This window comes from Dendropsophus ebraccatus, chromosome 10 (assembly GCF_027789765.1).
Source record: "Dendropsophus ebraccatus isolate aDenEbr1 chromosome 10, aDenEbr1.pat, whole genome shotgun sequence".
In the NCBI taxonomy this organism is placed as follows: Eukaryota; Metazoa; Chordata; class Amphibia; order Anura; family Hylidae; genus Dendropsophus; species Dendropsophus ebraccatus.
The window spans coordinates 91,470,684-91,491,055 of record NC_091463.1 but is presented as its reverse complement, the minus strand read 5'-3'; the positions used below and the strand labels follow the sequence as shown (position 1 = coordinate 91,491,055).

The following is a 20,372-nucleotide window of genomic DNA, read 5'->3' as shown; positions in this document are numbered from 1 at the left end:
ACATAACCCATGCACAGAAGTGGTGCTATTTTTTAAATATTTATTTTAGAAAGGGAGCAGGACCCACTTCAAGAGCACTGCTGCTGCTGAGATGGCAAGGACGCCCTACCTTGTATAGACACCTTGTGTAGAACTTTTGGGCACTTAGAGATGCAGGTACACACTCTCACTTTCTACTCTCTGGAGCACAGAATACATACAGTACCCAAACTCCCACTTCCTGTGTTCTGTCTTGCTGTTACTAGAGACAGATCCTCCCTAACAGCACACAGTGGAAGGCAGATTGCAGAGAAGAGAGACACCTAGTGGCCAAGATTTTTTGTTAATCGATTAGTAAAAATGTTAGGATCACATAGAGAAAGGGTTATTTGAAATGACAATGACATTTTAAGGGGCGCAACAATAGTAAATGTCCCCCTTAGACCTTAAAAATAAGTATTTAAATAAATGGATCTTTAAAATGTATTTGCAAAAATCTTTTTGCAGTGTGGCGTTTGCATCTTACACCAGGCCCCCTTTAGCCACACCTGCAACCACTTGTCATATAGTCCAATTTTTTTTTGGGGGGGGGGCCCACATAAGTAACATGGGGTAGTATATATATCAAGTCTTGTAAGTTTGCCGACTTTCTTGTGTAGAAATAAAAAATAAAAAAAATAATGCACAGCTCTCATTTTTTACAAAAATTTGCAACTAAATAAAAAGAAAGAAAAAAAAAGCATGTTTTCTGGAGTAAACATTGATAAATTCTCTCCACAGATTGTAAAGACAATTATATCATATAATGTGATAATGAGAAAATGATTAAAATGAACAATAAAGAATAAAAAAAAACTAAATCTATGTATAAAAAATTCTCGATACGCAAGACAATTGCTGAACAGCAAATAGCCGGAGTTGCAGGGCTCTTACAGCAAAAAATAAAATAGTCAAGACTCCATAAAAAAAAGTCAAATATTACATCCAGAGTTTGTCCTCGATTAGGTCATTATATATATATATAGATTTGCACATATATATAGATGAGTAGCCGTATATGGCACGAGAGTTTAGTCAATTGATAGTTTTGGATAGCCAATGGTATTATTACGTTGTAGTTATATAGATGGCTGCCCGGGATTAGTAGTAATAGTATTCCAGTAACTTTAGAGCCAGGCACCCTCCATATCCGTCTTGTTTTATTAGCCTGTGGGCGCAAAGGCCAGACAGAACACCTGGAGCTTCCCCCATTATCTCGATACCAGATCAATATGGCTGGTAGAAGCACTACACATGATTGGTAATTATTGCTGTCAATATTTAACACGATCCCTGACTATATATGTATTTCCTGTTAGTGTATATGTTTCCTCTTTGTTAACCCTTTCGTGTAGCTGTGTAATGTCACTCACTTTTATGTTTAATATATGTGTACGTCACATGACCCAGTGGGGAGAGCTTTATAAGACACATAGGAGGTGCTATAAGTGAGGTTTGATACTGAAGCGCGTCAGACACCTGACTTGTGTGTGTCGCTCCCTTCCACTTTTACATGGATCAATAAGGGATATGTGATTGGTTTTGCAAGAACGGTGGTGCTGGACATTATCTCTTCGTATCCTTGGACATTGCTCTCTCCACCAGCGGATCCGTGCACAGGCGGCTCCTTCACTCCTATGGTGAGCTGGCATATCCACTTGTCCGGTGTTTTTTTTTCTTTGATTAACCTGTAATATTATTACACTCCAGAAATGTATTCTGATCTCTTTTATTGAGTTTACCATGGCCACTTTATCTGGCAGAGAGTTTCATAGTCTCGCAGCTCTTACAGAACAGAATCTCTTCCCTGCTTGTGGTGAAACCTTCTTTCATCTAAACGTAAACGACTAATACTGCCCCCCTAACAATGACCCACTAATACTGACCCACTAATACTGCCCCCCTAACAATGACCCACTAATACTGACCCACTAATACTGCCCCCCTAACAATGACCCACTAATACTGACCCACTAATACTGCCCCCCTAACAATGACCCACTAATACTGACCCACTAATACTGATCCACTAATACTGACCCACTAATACTGACCCACTAATACTGCCCCCCTAACAATGACCCACTAACACTGACCCACTAATACTGATCCACTAATACTGACCCACTAATACTGACCCATTAACTCTGACCCACTAACTCTGACCCACTAATACTGACCTACTAATACTGACCCACTAATACTGACCTACTAATACTGACCCACTAATACCGATCCACTAACACTGACCGACTAACACTGACCTACTAATACTAACCCACTAACTCTGACCCACTAATACTGACCCATTAACTCTGACCCACTAATACTGACCCATTAACTCTGACCCACTAATACTGCCCCCCTAACAATGACCCACTAACACTGACCCACTAATACTGACCCATTAACTCTGACCCACTAACACTGAGCTACTAATAATGACCCACTAATACCGATCCACTAACACTGACCAACTAACACTGACCTACTAATACTGACCCACTAATACTGACCCACTAATACTGACCCACTAACTCTGACCCACTAATACTGACCCACTAATACTGACCCACTAATACTGACCTACTAATATTACCCTACTAGCACTGACCCGCTAATAGTGACCCACTAACTCTGACCCACTAATACTGACCCATTAACTCTGACCCAATAACACTGACCCACTTATACTGACCCACTAACTCTGACCCACTAATACTGACCCATTAACTCTGACCCACTAATACTGACCTACTAATATTAACCTACTAGCACTGACCCGCTAATAGTGACCCACTAACACTGACCTACTAATACTGACCTACAAACACTGACCGACTAATACTGACCCACTAACACTTGCCCACTAACACTTACCCATTAATACTGACCCACTAATACTGACCCACTAACACTTACTCACTAATACTGACCCACTAACACTTACTCACTAATACTGACCCACTAACACTGATCAACTAACACTGACCCACTAACACTGACCTACTAATATTGACCCACTAACACTGACCTACTAATATTGACCCACTAACACTGACCCACTAATACTGATCCAATAACAGTGACTCACTAACACTGACCCGCTAATACTGATCCACTAACAATGACCCACTAATGCTGACCTACAAACACTGACAACTAATACTGATCCACTAATACTGACCCACTAATACTGACCCACTAATACTAATCCACTAATACTGATCCACTAATACTGATCTACTAATACTGATCCACTAACACCGACCAACTAATACTGACCCACTAATACTGACCCACCAAAACAGATCTACTAATACTGAGCCACTAATACAGGCCCACTAATACTGACCCACCAACACTGACCCTCTAATACTGACCAACTAATACTGACCCACTAATACTGATCCAATAACAGTGACTCACTAACACTGACCCACTAATACTGATCCACTAACAATGACCCACTAATACTGACCTACAAACACTGACCCATTAATACTGACAAACTAATACTCATCCACTAATACTGACCCACTAATACTGATCCACTAATACTGATCTACTAATACTGATCCACTAACACCGACCAACTAATACTGACCCACCAACACTGACCATCTAATACTGACCCACTAATACTGACCCACTAATACTGACCCACCAACACTGACCATCTAATACTGACCAACTAATACTGACCCACTAATACTGACCCACTAAAACAGACCTACTAATACTGAGCCACTAATACAGGCCCACTAATACTGACCCATTAATACTGACCCACTAACATTGATCTACTAATACTGACCCACTAATACTGACCCACTAATACTGACCCACTAACACTGACTCACTTATACTGACCTACTAAAACTGACCAACTAACACTGATCCACTAATGCTGCGTTTACACGGAACGATTATCGTGCGAATTTGCATGATAACGATTGAATTCGAATGATAATCGTACGTGTAAACGCAGCGAACGATCAAGCAGAAATCATTCATTTTGATCTTTGAACATGTTCTCAAATGGTCATTGGTCGTTCGCAAAAAATTCGCAGATCGTTCCGTGCAGTCGTTCACCGATTTAACCTATGTTCGAGATAGGCTTAAACGATCGCAAAACGATCACAAAACGATTTTTCCATATGATATATCGTTCCGTCTAAACGCTGATCGTTATAAATAAAAACGTTACTTCTAAATCGTTAATTGTACGATAGGGCAAATTATCGGTCCGTGTAAACGCAGCATAACACTGACCCATTAAAGTGACTCTGTACCCACAATCTGACCCCCCCAAACCACTTGTACCTTCGGATAGCTGCTTTTAATCCAAGATCTGTCCTGGGGTCCGTTCGGCAGGTGATGCAGTTATTGTTTTAAAAAACACTTTTAAACTTGCAGCGCTGTGTCTAACAGCCGGGGCTTACATTTCTATATGCATTAGGCTGGCACCACCTCTCTGTCCTTCCTCCCCACCCTCCTCATGATTAGGAATACTCCAGGCAGATTGCTTCCTATTCCCCTTCTGTGTGTATAATGAACATGGGCTGGATCGTTAAGACACCTGTGCAAAGCTCAAACAGCAGTAAATGTTCCTGGATCATTCCTAATACTGAGAAGGGTGGGGAGGAAGGACGGAGAGGTGGTGCCAGCCTAATGCATATACAAATGTAAGCCCCGGCCGTTAGACACAGCGCTGTAGGATTAAAAGTTGTTTTTAAAACAATAACTGCGTCCCTTGCCGAACGGACCTCAGGACAGATCTTGGATTAAAAGCAGCTATCCGAAGGTACAAGGGGTTTGGGGGGTCAGATTGTGGGTACAGAGTCGCTTTAATACTTACCTAATAATACTTACCCACTAGCACTGCCAAAAACGCAGGAGGGTTAAAAATACCTAAACTATAGAGAGAGAGTGTGCAAGGTCCAGCACAGCCACAGCCAAGAATATATCTATCTGTCTTTTATTATCCCAATATCTTTTTGCAAATAGAGAAATCATGTACATCAGATACTACAACAAGGGTGGGAATACTTTATACAGCGAGCCTGTATGTGATCCCATGTGCGTTTTTTTGTCTGACGTTTGAGATTTAGGATGAAGGGACTGTAGATTCTGGGAGTTTAGATTAAAGCCAATTGTCTTTACCTTCAGTCTGCCTCTGTGTGTTATGTGCTAACCCTATCTCCAATATCCCATTAGTTATAGTGTGCTCCATTATTGACAACATGGGCCAATGTTAATCTTGCTCAGTGTGTGTTATCCATCACCAGCCATGCATATTGCCATACCTCCCAACATTTGCTGAGAGCAAAGAGGGAACGTGCCACGCCCCCATAGCCACGCCCATAGCAATGCCCACATAGCCACGCCCCACACACTTTCCCATGGGGCAGCACCATATATTGCAGAAGCCAGAACTGGATTCATACCATGCCGTCACATTGTTACTGACCAAATTGAGTAAACCAAGACCAATAAAACCAGTATATAAGAAACTAATATTACCACAACTCCTTCATGGCATGACTGATACCACCACCATACCATTACAAGACCAATAATACTACTAGTATATAAAAAAAACAGAATTACTTACGGTAATGATGTTTCCATCAGCCCATGACAGCACCCCTGGAGAGGACCTCCCACCGCTTGACAGGAAACCTGAGAAGATAAAAGCTGACACACCTCTCCACACCTTCAGTTCATATAAAAGTACTCCAGCGGAGCAAACATATCGTATGATATCATAGAAAAATAGAAAGAAAAATAGAAAGAGAAATCAATAAGGTAAAGTAAAATCAGTAGGGTGGGTATACCTGGAGGGGTGCTGTCATGGGCTTATGGAAACATCATTACCGTAAGTAATTCTGGTTTTACCCAGACGCCCTATGACAGCACCCCTGGAGGATAAGCAAGTAAATGGGACAACAGCAGAAAGAACCTTGCGCCCAAAGGACAGGTCAGAAAGAAGATTCAGTTGGAGTCTATAGTGACGTAGAAAAGTGTGAGGAGAAGACCATGTTGCAGCCCTACAAATCTGATCTAGAGAGGCGTCTGCTTTCTCTGCCCAAGATGTGGCTACTGCTCTAGTGGAGTGTGCGGAAAAGTATGCAGGCGGGTCTTTCCCCTGAGAAGTATAGGCTAATGAAATTGTATCTTTAATCCATAATGGTCGGTCTAGAGGCTAAAGTCCCTTTGTTCTTGCCTGAGAACTGAATTAGTAGGTTTTCTGATTTCCTAAAGTCCTTGGTAGACTCTAAATAACTTATCAAGCATCTCCTGACATCTAAATTGTGAAAGTTCTTTTCTCTATCATTCTTGGGGTTGTTACAAAAAGACGGGAGAATGATATTCTGGTTCTTATGGAATTCAGATACCACTTTAGGAAGAAAGGATGGTAAGGTCTTCATTGTTACTCTATCCTCCAGGATAAGGGTATGAGGAGGAAAGGCTGATAATGCCTGGAGCTCACTAACTCTCCTAGCAGAAGTTATTGCTAAAAGAAAGGTGAGTTTAAGGGTTAGCATTTTTAATGATAAAGACTCTAACGGCTCAAATGGTGGTTTAGTCAAGGCCTCTAGGACTAGGTTTAGATCCCATGGGGGAATAGTAACCCTGACTGATGGATTTAATCTGACTGCCCCTGTGATGAATCTTTCTATTAAAAGGTTATCTGCTAGCTTATGGTTCAGAAATGTACTTAGGGCTCAAATCTGAACCTTGAGGGTGCTAGGCTTTAAGTTTTTATCCAGCCCTGCCTGCAGGAAACTAAGAATTAATGGGATGTTAGGTTCTCCTAGGGGGTCTTGTTTTCCCTAAGAAAATTTTAAAAAGGCCCTCCATGTCCTTAAATAGATAGAAGAAGTTACTTCCTTCCTACTTGCTAGCATCGTGTTTATGACATCGTCCGTGAGGCCCCTACCTCTTAGGATTAACCTCTCAGCATCCATGCAGTCAAGTGCAAGTGTGGGCAGACCGGGTGCTGTACTGGGCCCTGGGAGAGGAGATTCTCCTCCGGGAGAATCCATGGCTGGGCAATTGATAACTTCCTTAGCAGCGTGAACCATGGTCTCTTTGGCCAAAATGGAGCTATGAGAATGACGCGGGCTCTGTCTTCTATTATCTTCCTCAGAACCCTGGGGATCAGGTTGAGAGGGGGAAAGGCGTAAGCGATCTCTCCCTTCCAACTCTGGGAGAGTGCGTCTACTGCCGCTGGGCAGTCTGCAGGGCTGAGGGAGTAGAATTTTCTGACCTTCCTGTTGGCTCTGGTTGCGAACAGGTCTACTGATGGAGTCCCGAACCTGCTGATGATTTGCCGAAACACCTTCTCGCTGAGGGACCACTCTGATTGAGTTATTTTCACTCTGCTCAGAAAGTCTGCCTGGATGTTCTGGTCCCCCTTGAGATGAACCGCTGTTAATGATAGAAGGTGTTTCTCTGCAAATAGAAAAATCTGGGATGATAGTTGCAGCAGAGTCTGGCAGCGTGTTCCTCCTTGATTGTTTATATAAGAGACTGCTGTGGTGTTGTCTGAGTATACTAACACATCCTTTGAGGACACTAAATGGACTAGGTCTTGTAGGGCTTGAAAGATTGCATACAGCTCTTTGAAATTGGAAGTCTGCTGTCTGAGATGAGGAGACCAACTGCCCTGGATAAAGGTATTTTCCAGGTGCGCTCCCCAACCCCAAGGGCTGGCATCCGTTGTTAACCTCAGTTGCTGTGTAGGAGACCATCTTACCCCCTTCTCCAGATTTCTGGGGTCCGTCCACCAAAGAAGACTTATCCTTGCTCTTGAAGATAAGTGGAAGGTCTGGTTTAACATTCGCTGACTGCCATTCCATGCCTGAAGAATGTCCCACTGTAAGGCTCTGGTTTTGGACTGGGCCCAGAGAACTGACTGGATACAAGACATAAGCAGGCCCAATACCGACATGGCCTGTCTTAACACCGGCTTGGGACAGAGAAAGAGTTCTGCTCTCCTGATAACTACTTCCCTCTTTGGAGGAGGGAGGAGGGATAACTGTTTCTCTGAGTCTAACAGAGTGCCCAGAAACACGCACTGCCTGGAGGGACACAGATTTGATTTTTTCAGGTTTATGTTCCACCCTAGTTTCCTGACAATGTCCGACACTAGCTGGATCTGGGCTTGAAGACGAGGGATCGAGTCTGCTATCAGCAAGAAGTCGTCCAGGTATGGTACTATGAGGATATCCTGTTTTCGGATATAAGATGCCATATCTGCCACAATCTTCGTGAAGGCTCTTGGCGCCTGAGAGACTCCAAATGGTAGAGCTCTGTACTGGAGTCCATTTACCTGCTATACACACTGCCACTCTGAGAAATTTTTGATGGATCGGATGGATGGGAACATGATAATATGCGTCCTCCAGATCTATGGACGCCATGACGCAATGTGGGGACAACAGATTTATTGTGGCCTTCAAGGTCTCCATACGGAATTTCTTGCATAGTAAGAACTTGTTGAGACCTTTCAGATTTATGATGACTCTGTAAGAACCGTTTGGTTTTCTTACCAGGAACAGCGGGGAGTAAAACCCCTGCTGACGCTGTGATGGAGGGACTGGGATCAAAACATTCTTTTTGATGATAGACAAAACTTCTCTCTCTATAATTACCTGTTTTGTCTGATCTGACAAGATTCTGGTGGGGAGGAACCTATCTACTGGTGAGCTTTTGAACTCCAGAAGCAGACCAGAGGAAATTGAATTGAGGACCCAAGGACTGGGAGATATTTCCCTCCAGGCCTGGGCAAAAAAGACAGGCGCCCCCCCCCCACCTGCATCCCGTCATTGTTGAGGGGGTTTAGACTTATCATCCTTTGAATTAAACAGGAATCCTCTGCCTTTCCCTGGCACTCTGAATTTCCTGTTGTCCTGGTTTGAACGAAAGGGTCTCCTGGACTGTCTTCTGCCACGAAAGGCCTCCTGTTGTTTGGGGGGAGCTGGAAATTTCTTCTTGTCTGACGCCTTTTCCAAGAGAGAGTCTAGAACAGGACCAAACAATAATTCACCATTGCATGGAATACCACATAATTTCCCTTTTGCAGCTACGTCCCCCTTCCATGACTTGAGCCAGAGTGCTCTTCTTGCAGAATTAGACAGTGCCGCCGCTCTTGCTAACATTTTTATGGTGTCTGTAGAGGCGTCTGCCAGGAAGTCTACTGCTTTAGATATCACTGGTAAATCCTCAAGTACCTTAGTGGTATCTTGATCGTTAGTTAATTGAGTCTTAAGTTTAGTTAACCACATTCGCAGAGGTCTTGCCACACAGGTTGCTGCGACACTGGTTCTTAATGCACCTGTGGCTGCTTCCCAAGTTCTTTTGGAAAAATAATCAGACTTTCTGTCCATGGGATGAGAAAGAGTTCCAAGATCATCAAAGGGAAGGCTATTCTTTTTTGCAATTTTTGCTACCGGTGCATCAATAGCTGGGGCTTTATTCCACGAGCTACATTCACCTTCATCAAAAGGATATGAAAAATTTTCGGTCTGGGTTTTGCCACTCATTGTCAATTAAAGCTTTAATACTCTTATGTATAGAGAAGGCACGCATCTTTCTGGGGGCTAACCCTTCATATAAGGCATCCTCAGGTGATACAGACACCCAGGGGCGTAACTAGAAATGGCTGGGCCCCATAGCAAACTTTTGATTGGGGCCCCCACCCCCTCAATCGACCACTACGCCATCAACACACTCAGCTCTACACAGGTTCTGTACACCATATAAATTACAGTACAGTTATATTAAGTGACTCACAGGGGACGTCTTCTCTGATCGGAGTTGTTTCCTTCATTTTCTTCTTCATCCTTCCTGGGCCATTAGAACTTCTCCGAGCCACGAATCCACAGAATCTGCCAGAGAAACATATTAGGCTCCTCACTATGGCACCATCCTCATCTCTATACAAACTGCACATCTGTATTGGCCCCTTTACCCCCTTGTTTAGTGGATAGCCCTGACACTATGTGATCCCCTTATAGTATATGCCCCTCTGTGTATTCCCCCTTACCGATGCTACCCTTGTTGGCCCCTTATAAATTACCCCCCGTGTTGTCCATCCCCCTTAAAGATGGTCCCCCATGTTGTCCCCCTATAGATGAACTCTCATTTGGTCCCCTTATAAATGCCCCCTCATGGTGTCGCCCTATAGATGGCCCCCTGTATTATCCCCCTATGTATACCTCCCTGTATAATCCACCATAGATTGGCACCCCTGTATTATCCCCCATAGATGGCCCCCTGTATATCCCCCATAGATGGCCCCCTGTATATCCCCCATAGATGGCCCCCTCTATATCCCCCATAGATGGCCCCCTGTATATCCCCCATAGATGGCCCCCTGTATATCCCCCATAGATGGCCCCCTGTATATCCCCCATAGATGCCCCCCCCTGTATATCCCCCATAGATGCCCCCCTGTATATTCCCAATAGATGTCCCCCCTGTATTATCCCCCATAGATGGCCCCCCTGTATATCCCCCATAGATGTCCCCCCTGTATATCCCCCATAGATGGCCCCCTGTATTATCCCCCTATATATACCCCCCTGTATATCCCCCATAGATGGCCCCCCTGTATATCCCCCATAGATTTCCCCCCTGTATATCCCCCATAGATGTCCCCCCTGTATATCCCCCAGTATATCCCCCATAGATGGCCCCCTGTATATCCCCCATAGATGTCCCCCCTGTATATCCCCCATAGATGTCCCCCCTGTATATCCCCCATAGATGTCCCCCCTGTATATCCCCCATAGATGGGCCCCCTGTATATCCCCCATAGATGGCCCCCCTGTATATCCCCCATAGATGGCCCCCCTGTATATCCCCCATAGATGGCCCCCTGTATATACCCCATAGATGGCCCCACCCTGTATTATCCCCCTTTGCAAAGCAGATAGAAAATAAAAAAAAAACACAACTCACCTAACTCCCCCGTCGGCTGTCTTCTCCTCTTCTCCCGGGGAAGCGTCCTGGGGATTCCCAGGCAGCACAGGTGTCGGGCTCAGAGTGGCTCAGTGTCCGCCGGGGCAAGTACTTCCGGCGCAGGGTGCATCTCTAACAAGTGCTCCTGTGCCGGAGATACAGGCTGGGGGCGGACGCTGAGCTCACCGGTACCTGTGCTGCCGGGACAGCAATACGGTGGCAAGGGGGGGGCAGCATACCCGGAAGCACCGGTACCAGTGAGCTCAGAGTCCGCCCCTAGCCTGTACACAGGAACGCTTGTTAGTGCTTGAAGTCCCTGCGCCAGAAGTACTTACCCTGGCCCCCGGCGGACGCCAAGCCACTCTGAGCCTGTCACCTGTGCTGCCTGGGAATCCCCGGGACACCTCTGGACCCAGGGGCGTAGCTAATGTCTCCTGGGCCCTGGTGCGAGAGGCCAACTTGGCCCCCCCCCCCTCCTTTCACGACCAAGTGATGCTATTGGTGTGTGTGTGTATAAATATTATATATATATATATATATATATATATATACACCAAGACAGATATTACGAATAACACCAGCATATTGGAAGAGAAAGTATTATCACCGTACATATTACTGCCATACTGTTACCGACCAAATCCTATATACTGAGACCAATATTACCAGTAATACCAGTATATAGGAAGGAAACATTACTGCCACACCACAACCACTACCATCACCACCATATTGTTACTGACCAAATCCAGTACACTAAGTCACCTCATCCAGTCATATAGAGGTGGCCCCAGCTCTACACAGGTTCTATACACCATATACATTACAGTGCAGTTATATCAGGTGACTCACAGGGGACGTCTTTTCTGATCGGAGTTCTTTCCTTTTCATCTTCTCCATCCGTCCTGGGCCATTATGAGAACTTCTCCGAGCCACGAATCCACAGAATCTGCCAGACAGACATATTAGTCTCCTCACTCTGGCACCATCCTTATCTCTATACACACTGCACATCTGTACTGTCCCCTTTACACCCTCATTTAGTGGGTAGCCCTGACTCTATGTGACCCCCTAATAATATATGCCCCCCCCTCTGTATTCCCTCTCTCCCTATGTTGCCCCCCCCCAAATAGATGGCCCCTCTCCCCCCATGTTGCCCTCCTTATAGATGGCCCCCTCTCCCCCCACCCTCCCTTACAGATGGCCTCCTCTCCCCCCCACCGTCATAGATGCTTCCTCTTCCCCCCCATCCTCATAGATGCCCCCTCTTCCCCCCACCCTCATAGATGCCCCCTCTTCCCCCCCACCCTCATAGATGCCCCCTCTTCCCCCCCACCCTCATAGATGCCCCCTCTCCCCCCCCCCACCCTCATAGATGCCCCCTCTTCCCCCCCTCCATATAGATGCCCCCTCTTCCCCCCCACCCTCATAGATTGTCCCCTTTCCCCCCACCCTCATAGAAGCCCCCTCTTCCCCCCACCCTCATAGATGCCCCCTCTTCCCCCCCACCCTCATAGATGCCCCCCTCCTTCCCCCCACCCTCATAGATGCCCCCTGCTTCCCCCCACCCGCATTGATGCCCCCCTCCTTCCCCCACCCTCATAGATGCCCCCTCCTTCCCCCCACCCTCATAGATGGCCCCCTCCTTCCCCCCACCCTCATAGATGCCCCCCTCCTTCCCCCCACCCTCATAGATGCCCCCCTCCTTCCCCCCACCCTCATAGATGCCCCCTCTTTCCCCCCACCCTCATAGATGCCCCCCTCTTTCCCCCCACCCTCATAGATGCCCCCCTCCTTCCCCCCACCCTCATAGATGCCCCCCTCATAGATGCCCCCCTCCTTCCCCCCACCCTGCAGGCTGATAAAAAAAAAACAAAAAAACTTAACTCACCTGACAACGCGCTCCCACGTTGATTCTCCTCCTGGTCTGTCCCCGGCTGCTGCGCGGCTGCCGGGGGTGTCGCGTCTTATCCCCGGCAGCGCGCATCCCAGAGCTCCCTGCGCGCCGGAACCGGAAGTCAGGTCCCAAGGCGCGCAGGGAGTTCTGGGATGCGCGCGCTGCCGGGGGAGCAGGACTCTTGTGACCGCAAGCAAAATAATGCTTGCAGTCACAAGAGTAATTGATCGGGAGGGCCCCGCGGGCCCCACTTCGTGGCCACTGCCTGGACCCCAAACAGCTGTAGCACCCGGGAGGCCTGCTCGGCCGCCGGGTGCTACAGGCTATGTGAGCTCCGGGGGCCCGCGCCATGGGCCCCCGATACGGCGGGGCCCCGTAGCGGCCGCTACGGCTGCTACGGCGGTAGTTCCGCCACTGCAGACACCTCTTCTTCCACTATATTCATAGAGGATCTGATTGCTTTAATAAGCTGTTCAGTGTCTTCTGTGGGACAGAGGGCTCTAGAACTGGAAGGTTGCTCCTGATCATCATTAGAAGAAATCAAATGTACTTCTCCTTCCTCCTGATCCTCACTTGGAGCTATAACAGGTTCGGAGGTTAATGAAAACATAGGAGCAATGAGTGGGGCTTCTGCAGCTGGTCTATCCAACCCTAGATTTCTTAGGGAAAGCTGTACTTCATCCCTGACCACTTGTTTTAAGTTATCAGCCAGGGAAGAGGCTTCCTGAGCCACCAACTTATCCACACAATATTGGCAAAGTGATCTAGTATAATCGTCGGGTAGTAAATTTCCACATTCCCCACACTCTTTATGATGGTGTTTAGATGATCTCTTCCTATGGGATCTATCAGATGCCTATAAAGCAACAATGCAATGCAGAATTAGCAAGATAGGAAAAAAAGGGGGGATACTCTCACCAACATGTCCCCTTGCCTTCAGGTACCGTGTCACGGTCTTCCCTGGAAGATTTGGATGACCTTTCATGGCGTCCCCGCTCTCTCCTGCCCGAACTCTAAGACATACTGTCGGCAAGGCAGGTTGTTATCTCCAGATAACTGTAGGCTGGCTGGGTGAGTCCTCCTCCTGGACGCTTAGGAGCATGGACGAAGTGCTGGAGTGCCCCTGGCCCTATAAACCCCCGGATCCGCCCCCTCTACATCTGCTGGATGCGGCGTCCCGGCGTCTGACGTCATCCGCCAGCGCTGCGCACTGACGCGTCACTCCAGACAAGTACGCGGCGTCTGACCTCATGACGCGTGCGTACGCACGTAATCACGTGACCCGGAAGCGACGGGGCCTACTGCACCGCGGCACCCCGAGCATGGTGGCAATGCGCCCCGTGAGCGGGCTGGTGGGACAGACACGGCCTACCCAAACCACAGCCCCCGGAAGACCCCCACCCGGAAGCGGAGGCCCCTCGGGAACCGCAGGAGCTCTCCGCACCCTCCAGGGATCTCGGACCCAGATTTATCCGGCTGCTGTCCGCAGACAGACTTCTGCCTCCAGGGAGCCCCACTACCTGCAATTAGCGACGGGGGACCTGCAGCCAAGAAGGTATGGAGTTTATGCCATCTTCACCCAGGATGGGCTCTTCTGAGGCCTCCTATCCGCAGGACAGGAAACCTGAACTGAAGGTGTGGAGAGGTGTGTCAGCTTTTATCTTCTCAGGTTTCCTGTCAAGCGGTGGGAGGTCCTCTCCAGGGGTGCTGTCATAGGGCGTCTGGGTAAAAACACATTATCACCACAACGTGACCACTATCATTACCACCACATAAAGACTAATAGCACCATACCAATCCTAAATAACAAAACAATACACAATACAAAATACAAACACCAGGACCCCCCATACATTGGCTCATACAGAGGTAGATACCAATGGTATGCTCTGCACACCATGTAAGTGATTACAGTACAGTTACATAGAGTGACTCACAGGGGACGTCTTCTCGGATTGGAGTCGCTCACTTTTCCCTTCTTCTCCATCTGGCTCGCCCATCATGAAGACATCTCAGCCATAACCTGTCCCCATAGAATCTGCCAGACAAAACCTTTTAGGTTCTTCGCTTCAGCACAATCCTCACCTCTATACAAAGTGCCCATCTGTATTGCTCCACATTGTAACACTGAATCCTCAAACAGTAATTAGTAGAAATCGCATAGAAGAAAAGCCCCGATATCTGCCCTCATATAGTAGTTAAGTCTCTTTGATTCTATATAGTAGCTAGGCCCTTTTGTGCCCCTATATAGTAGTCAGGCCCCCCTATGTGCATCTGTATAGAATTTAGGCCTCCCTGTGCAGGTAGCCCCCCCCCCCCCCCCCCCCAAATAGGTAGTGTCCTCAATGTAGCTAATCCCCCTGTAGGTAGTCCCCCTGTTAGTTAGCTCCCAACCCCTAAGGCATTTAGCCATACCCCCTATAAGTAATCTCCCTGATAGTTAAACATCCCCCCCCCCAATATATAGTAACCCCCAATGTAGGAGGCATCCCACTTTAGGTAGTTAGTTAGCCCCACAGCAGATAGCATCCCCTTGGTAGGCACTCCCCCTGGTAGTTAGCCCCCTGCCCCTTTAAGACATCTACTCTGTTAGGAAGCCCCATTCACCTGCTCTGTAGGCATCCCCACTATGATTTAGCCCCCTCACGCGAATGTTGGCATCTACCCTGGTAATTGCCCCCCTACCCCACGCCATGTAGGCATCCCCTTGTTACTTAGCAGCAGCCCAGAATCAGGACTGTCCCACTGGATGCGGGACAGTTGGGAGCTATGCATATTGTTGTGTGAGATGGGTGCAATCCATGACCAACCATGCATATTGCTGTGTGACATGTGTGCAATTCTTGACCAGCCATGCATATTGCTGTGTGAGATGTGAGCCCATTATTCGTGTGTAACCGCTGATCCCGGATCTAAATGGGCAGCTGGCAACATTGAGATCCATTGACAACTTGGAAAGGAGTCTGCCAAGCACTGAGGTAGATGGGGGAGAGGGTGATAGTATGGAGGTGCAGGAGGATGAGGCAGCTAGTTGGGTGACAGTTAGAAGACAGGGTGGAGGGAAGAGTCCCAGGGAGGTTAGTCCTGATCTGGCACACCACAACAAGTTTGCCAAGTTGGCGGATGAGGGGGATGTTAGTTCAGCAGTGGTATTGCTGCCGCAGGACACTGACTGCCAGGGGATTGTTTGCTCCAGTAAGGTGGGTTACAGGGCAGGCCAGACAGGTGCTGGTAGTGGGGGATTAAGTTATTAGGGGGCAGGTGGTGATTTGTAACAAAAACCGGGACCAAACAGTATGTTGCCTACCCGGGGCTCAAGTTTGACACTTCAGGACAGAGGATAGAGCACATAGAGGTCCTCAAAAAAATTTTCAGGGACCTTGACAGAACCCTCAAAGTCCTGCACAGACTTTTATTTTTCAAAAATACCACTGCCATGCACTTACCTCCCCAGCTCCAGTACTGGGGCCCGCTGTCCTCCGCTCTGGTGCCCAGTCCTGGGCTGGTACCTGGTCTACAGAAGGGATTTGGGTTCCCCTCTCAGCCGCTGATGGGCCAAGTGGGTCTTACAGATCACATCTTAGATCCTACTCGGACCTAGAACCGGCCAGGGAACGGAACGGAGGACAGTGGACCCCAGCGCTGAGCCAGGGAGGTAAGTGCATGTTATTTTGTTGACGCACCTCCCTGGAAAAAAAAAAGTCAGTGCCCGAACTTCTCCTTTAAGACAAGGGCCTCCAAGGTCTTGAAAAGTGCAGTTTGGGCCGACCTCTCTGATAGGATAAGTAATGTCACCTCTGAGGGAACACCTAGGAAATAGGGACCACAATGGTACACAGATCTAGTCCCACCCCCAGTGCATTAACACCGCTCATTTACATATTAATAAAACTGAAGATTTAAAGAAACCGTCCCTTTACGCCTGTGTCTGAGGTTTTGTATTGAACAATTGGAATAGTATAATATAATATTATAATATAATATGAATGTGGATATCTCTCATTACAGATTCCCAAGCACAGGCTACTTCTGTGCACACCTCTCCTGACTATAAGCTATATCATCTACAGCAGATCCCTAATGTGAGTATAAAGGTACACCAGAAAGCTTTGAAAAGTTCTATTTAAAAAAAAAAAAAAAAAAAAAAAAAAAAAAAGGTGAATGTCTGGAGTGGAGGAAGAAAAGAGCAGGAGGATGCATAGGAAACAGATAGAAGGGTGGACAAGAGAAGGGGAAAAATTATAGGCACAATGGAGTTTCAGTAGTGCTAAAGCTGAGGCCAGTCACACATAATAGTGATCATGGCCCAACATAGTGGACAGATCGCAGCACCAAATTGAGCATTGTATAGTTAAATCATTAGATAGCAGCAAAGTAGGGAAACACAAAGCAAAATATAACATTAGGAAGCTTTATGCATATACAACCTACATTGATGAGGCATTATATGACATTGTGATATCGCTGCAACCATCCAATGCTTCAATACTTCAATGCTGAAATACTTCAATGGAGGTAGGACTTTGTATTGGGATACTACAAACTCCCCCACTTTAGAAAAGCCATGGCATTCTATTTGAGGATTGTTAATAAAACACATAAACGAAGAGTTAAACACCTAAACAGTTTGAAAAAAAAAACAAACAGAATTTATAGCATTAAACGTTCTCTGTTTGAGATAGACTCTTGGTATTATATTACATATGTCCATAAAACGTGCAGATGAAGAGGAAATGTGGCCTGGGTCCTAGACATGAAGATACAATATCTAGTCCAGGCTTTAAGTACTGCTCAGTTTATGGCTCAGGTAACCATTTTGTAAAGCATAAAAACAATATAAACTAATATGTAAAGCTCAATATGCAGGTAGTGCCAGGAAATGCAGATGGCAATATAAATTGTCATATGTAAACAAGGGCTTGGTCTTGTAAGCCACAGACAGGACCTTGAACTGTTGCATATACTGCTGGTATTCTATGTGCAAAACATTCCTAAATGCCATTACCTTTATGTGACCACATTGTTTCCTGATTGACATCTTGTTGATTAATTTCTACAATAAATATCCTAATTGCATTTTCACGTGCGGAGTTCCTTCTTCCAAGTATTTCTAGGCCTTGCCCTTTTCCAGCACCATAATATCAGGGCTCACACAATGTGGAAACACTACATTGGAAAAGCTGTGTGTGAGCTTTTCTGTGTGTCTCCCCCTCCTCCCCCCTATCTTCTGAGACTGCTGATATAAACAAGTCACTGGCAGGCTGTATCTGCAACATTGTAGCTTCTTTGTAATGCTGGGAGGGTTATTCTGAGGTCAAGTTGCTTATGAACTCACCGTGATTATCCCTCCCAGCAATACAAAGAAGCTACAAAGTTGCAGATACAGCCTGCCAGGGACTTGTTTATATCAGCAGTCTCAGAAGGAAGAGGGAGGGGGAGACAGAGAGAAAAGCTCACACAGATTTTTGTATCTTCAGCAGAAAGCAGCAACTGAGAACTGGGAGGAGACTGAATAGATAATAACAAGTATGGAAGGAATTGTTAGTCACACCATGGCCAGCAACATATCAAAAGTTATGTTTAAGTGGAATACCTCTTTAAGTTTACAGTTACAAGTGATGTCCCCTTGCCATCATGCAAACCCAAAGTCTCCACAGTGCCCTCGCTATAAATATGGGTGGCATTAGCTTGGTTTTATACACCACAATCTCTTCTAGATGCTTTCCAAAGGAGCCTTCTACAACGTCATGGGGAGCGTCCATTGTGTGGGAAGGAATGTTTCAAGAGGAGGAAAATCGTGTTCATCAGGCTCGTGGGACTGTGGTTGGCCTCTCGGTATTCGCAGTTGGAAAGTGAGTGATCGTAATCTACTGTATTTTCTAAAGCATCTTACAGGATACATGTGGGCTGTTATGTGGCAGTTTATACCAAAGTGTTGGAGGGTCTTTTATTAAGTGGTCGTCTTTTCCATTGGACTTAAAGGGGGCTCCTCTGCGCCCTTAACTGACTATAAAACTTCATGAAATCTTATGACTTCAAAGTGGTTCCAAAATGGCCGACAATGTCTGCACCTTTATGCCTCTGATAGCAGTTCAATGTTTTCTCATTTGGGCCTATATTTTCATTTTCTCCCATCAGGTATCTTGACACTTACCTAGAAGTTTTTCTTGTCTCTGCTAATCGCTATTTCATGCCTGGCCTGCCCTGCATAGTCTATATCCTCACTGACCTTCCATCAGATGTGCCCAAAACCAATGTGCGGCCTGGAATGTCCCTCACCAAGCTGCAGGTGCCCAAGCGACCTCGCTGGCAGGACATCTCTATGCTGCGTATGAAGGATCTTAAGGATCTAGTGTTGCCTCTGGCTCGGGATCAAGTGGATTACCTTTTTTGTATGGATGTTGATCAGGTATGATGACTGTCGGTCAGTGGTCTACAACCTGGAGCTTTCCTACTGCTGTGAGATGTATATCTACCTTACATTTCCTTCCGTACCTTTAGGTATTTACCTCCAACTATGGACCGGAGACCCTTGGTGACCTTGTGGCCCAGCTTCATTCTGGATATTACTTAGCAGACAGAGAGAAATTTCCCTACGAGAGGAATCCTTTGTCTACAGCCTTCATAGCCCCATCATTGGGTACGTTTTACTACCACGGAGCTGTCTTTGGTGGAAAGCCCGCTTACCTCACCAACCTGACCTCCAGCTGCCTGAGGAACATCCTGAAGGACAAGGAAAGGGGACTGGAAGCCATCTGGCATGATGAAAGCCACCTCAACAGGTACCTAGCCCTGGAACGCTTACCATCGAAGGTGCTATCACCCGAGTATTGCTGGGACAACAGGTTATGGCTGAAGTATCACAAACTGAGTTGGCTAGAGAAAAAGTATTATAAAACACGAGCATAACCTGGACACATAAAGCCCGGAGAAGGATTTTTGCATTGAACATTGAATGACGTGAAACTGACACTTATACAAGGGGGCCATGTCTCATACCCCGTGATGTACACATAAAGGGGAAGATTTATCAAACATGGTGTAAAGTGGAACTGGCTCAGTTGCCCCTAGCAACCAATCAGATTCCACTTTTCATTACTCACAGACTCTTTGGAAAATTAAGGGTGGAAATGGGTTGCTAGGGGCAACTGAGCCAGTTTCACTTTACACCATAGTTGATAAATGTCCCCCAAAGGATCCACAGAATTTTGAAGGATAATACTTATATTTTTTACAAATAATATTTCATAACAATAATAATAAATATAATTTATTTTTGTTGTAGTGAAATCAGGACTCTGGGAAGTCTGGGTAAACCCCCAGTATATCTATAATAGCACAATGCCTAAATACCATAGGGAATTCAGATTAATACCATTACTGTCTTAAAGTGCCCATACAATACTGCTATTCAGCTGATAATACCATTCAGTGTCTAAATATTATCGTAGTGCAATACCTAAATAACACTGCCATGGAGCAT

At 46.3% G+C, this 20,372-nt stretch overlaps 1 protein-coding gene across 1 annotated transcript; it reads left to right on the top strand.

The window, feature by feature from the left end:
- The first annotated feature begins 1,494 nt into the window (after positions 1 to 1,494).
- On the top strand, positions 1,495 to 20,018 carry LOC138765772 (N-acetyllactosaminide alpha-1,3-galactosyltransferase-like). Its single transcript, XM_069942825.1, has 5 exons — positions 1,495 to 1,658; positions 16,898 to 16,971; positions 18,607 to 18,741; positions 19,028 to 19,298; positions 19,391 to 20,018. Exons 1-5 carry the CDS (start codon positions 1,656 to 1,658, stop codon positions 19,796 to 19,798), a joined length of 891 nt encoding a protein of 296 aa, XP_069798926.1. The 5' UTR covers positions 1,495 to 1,655; the 3' UTR covers positions 19,799 to 20,018.
- Positions 20,019 to 20,372: the final 354 nt, after the last annotated feature.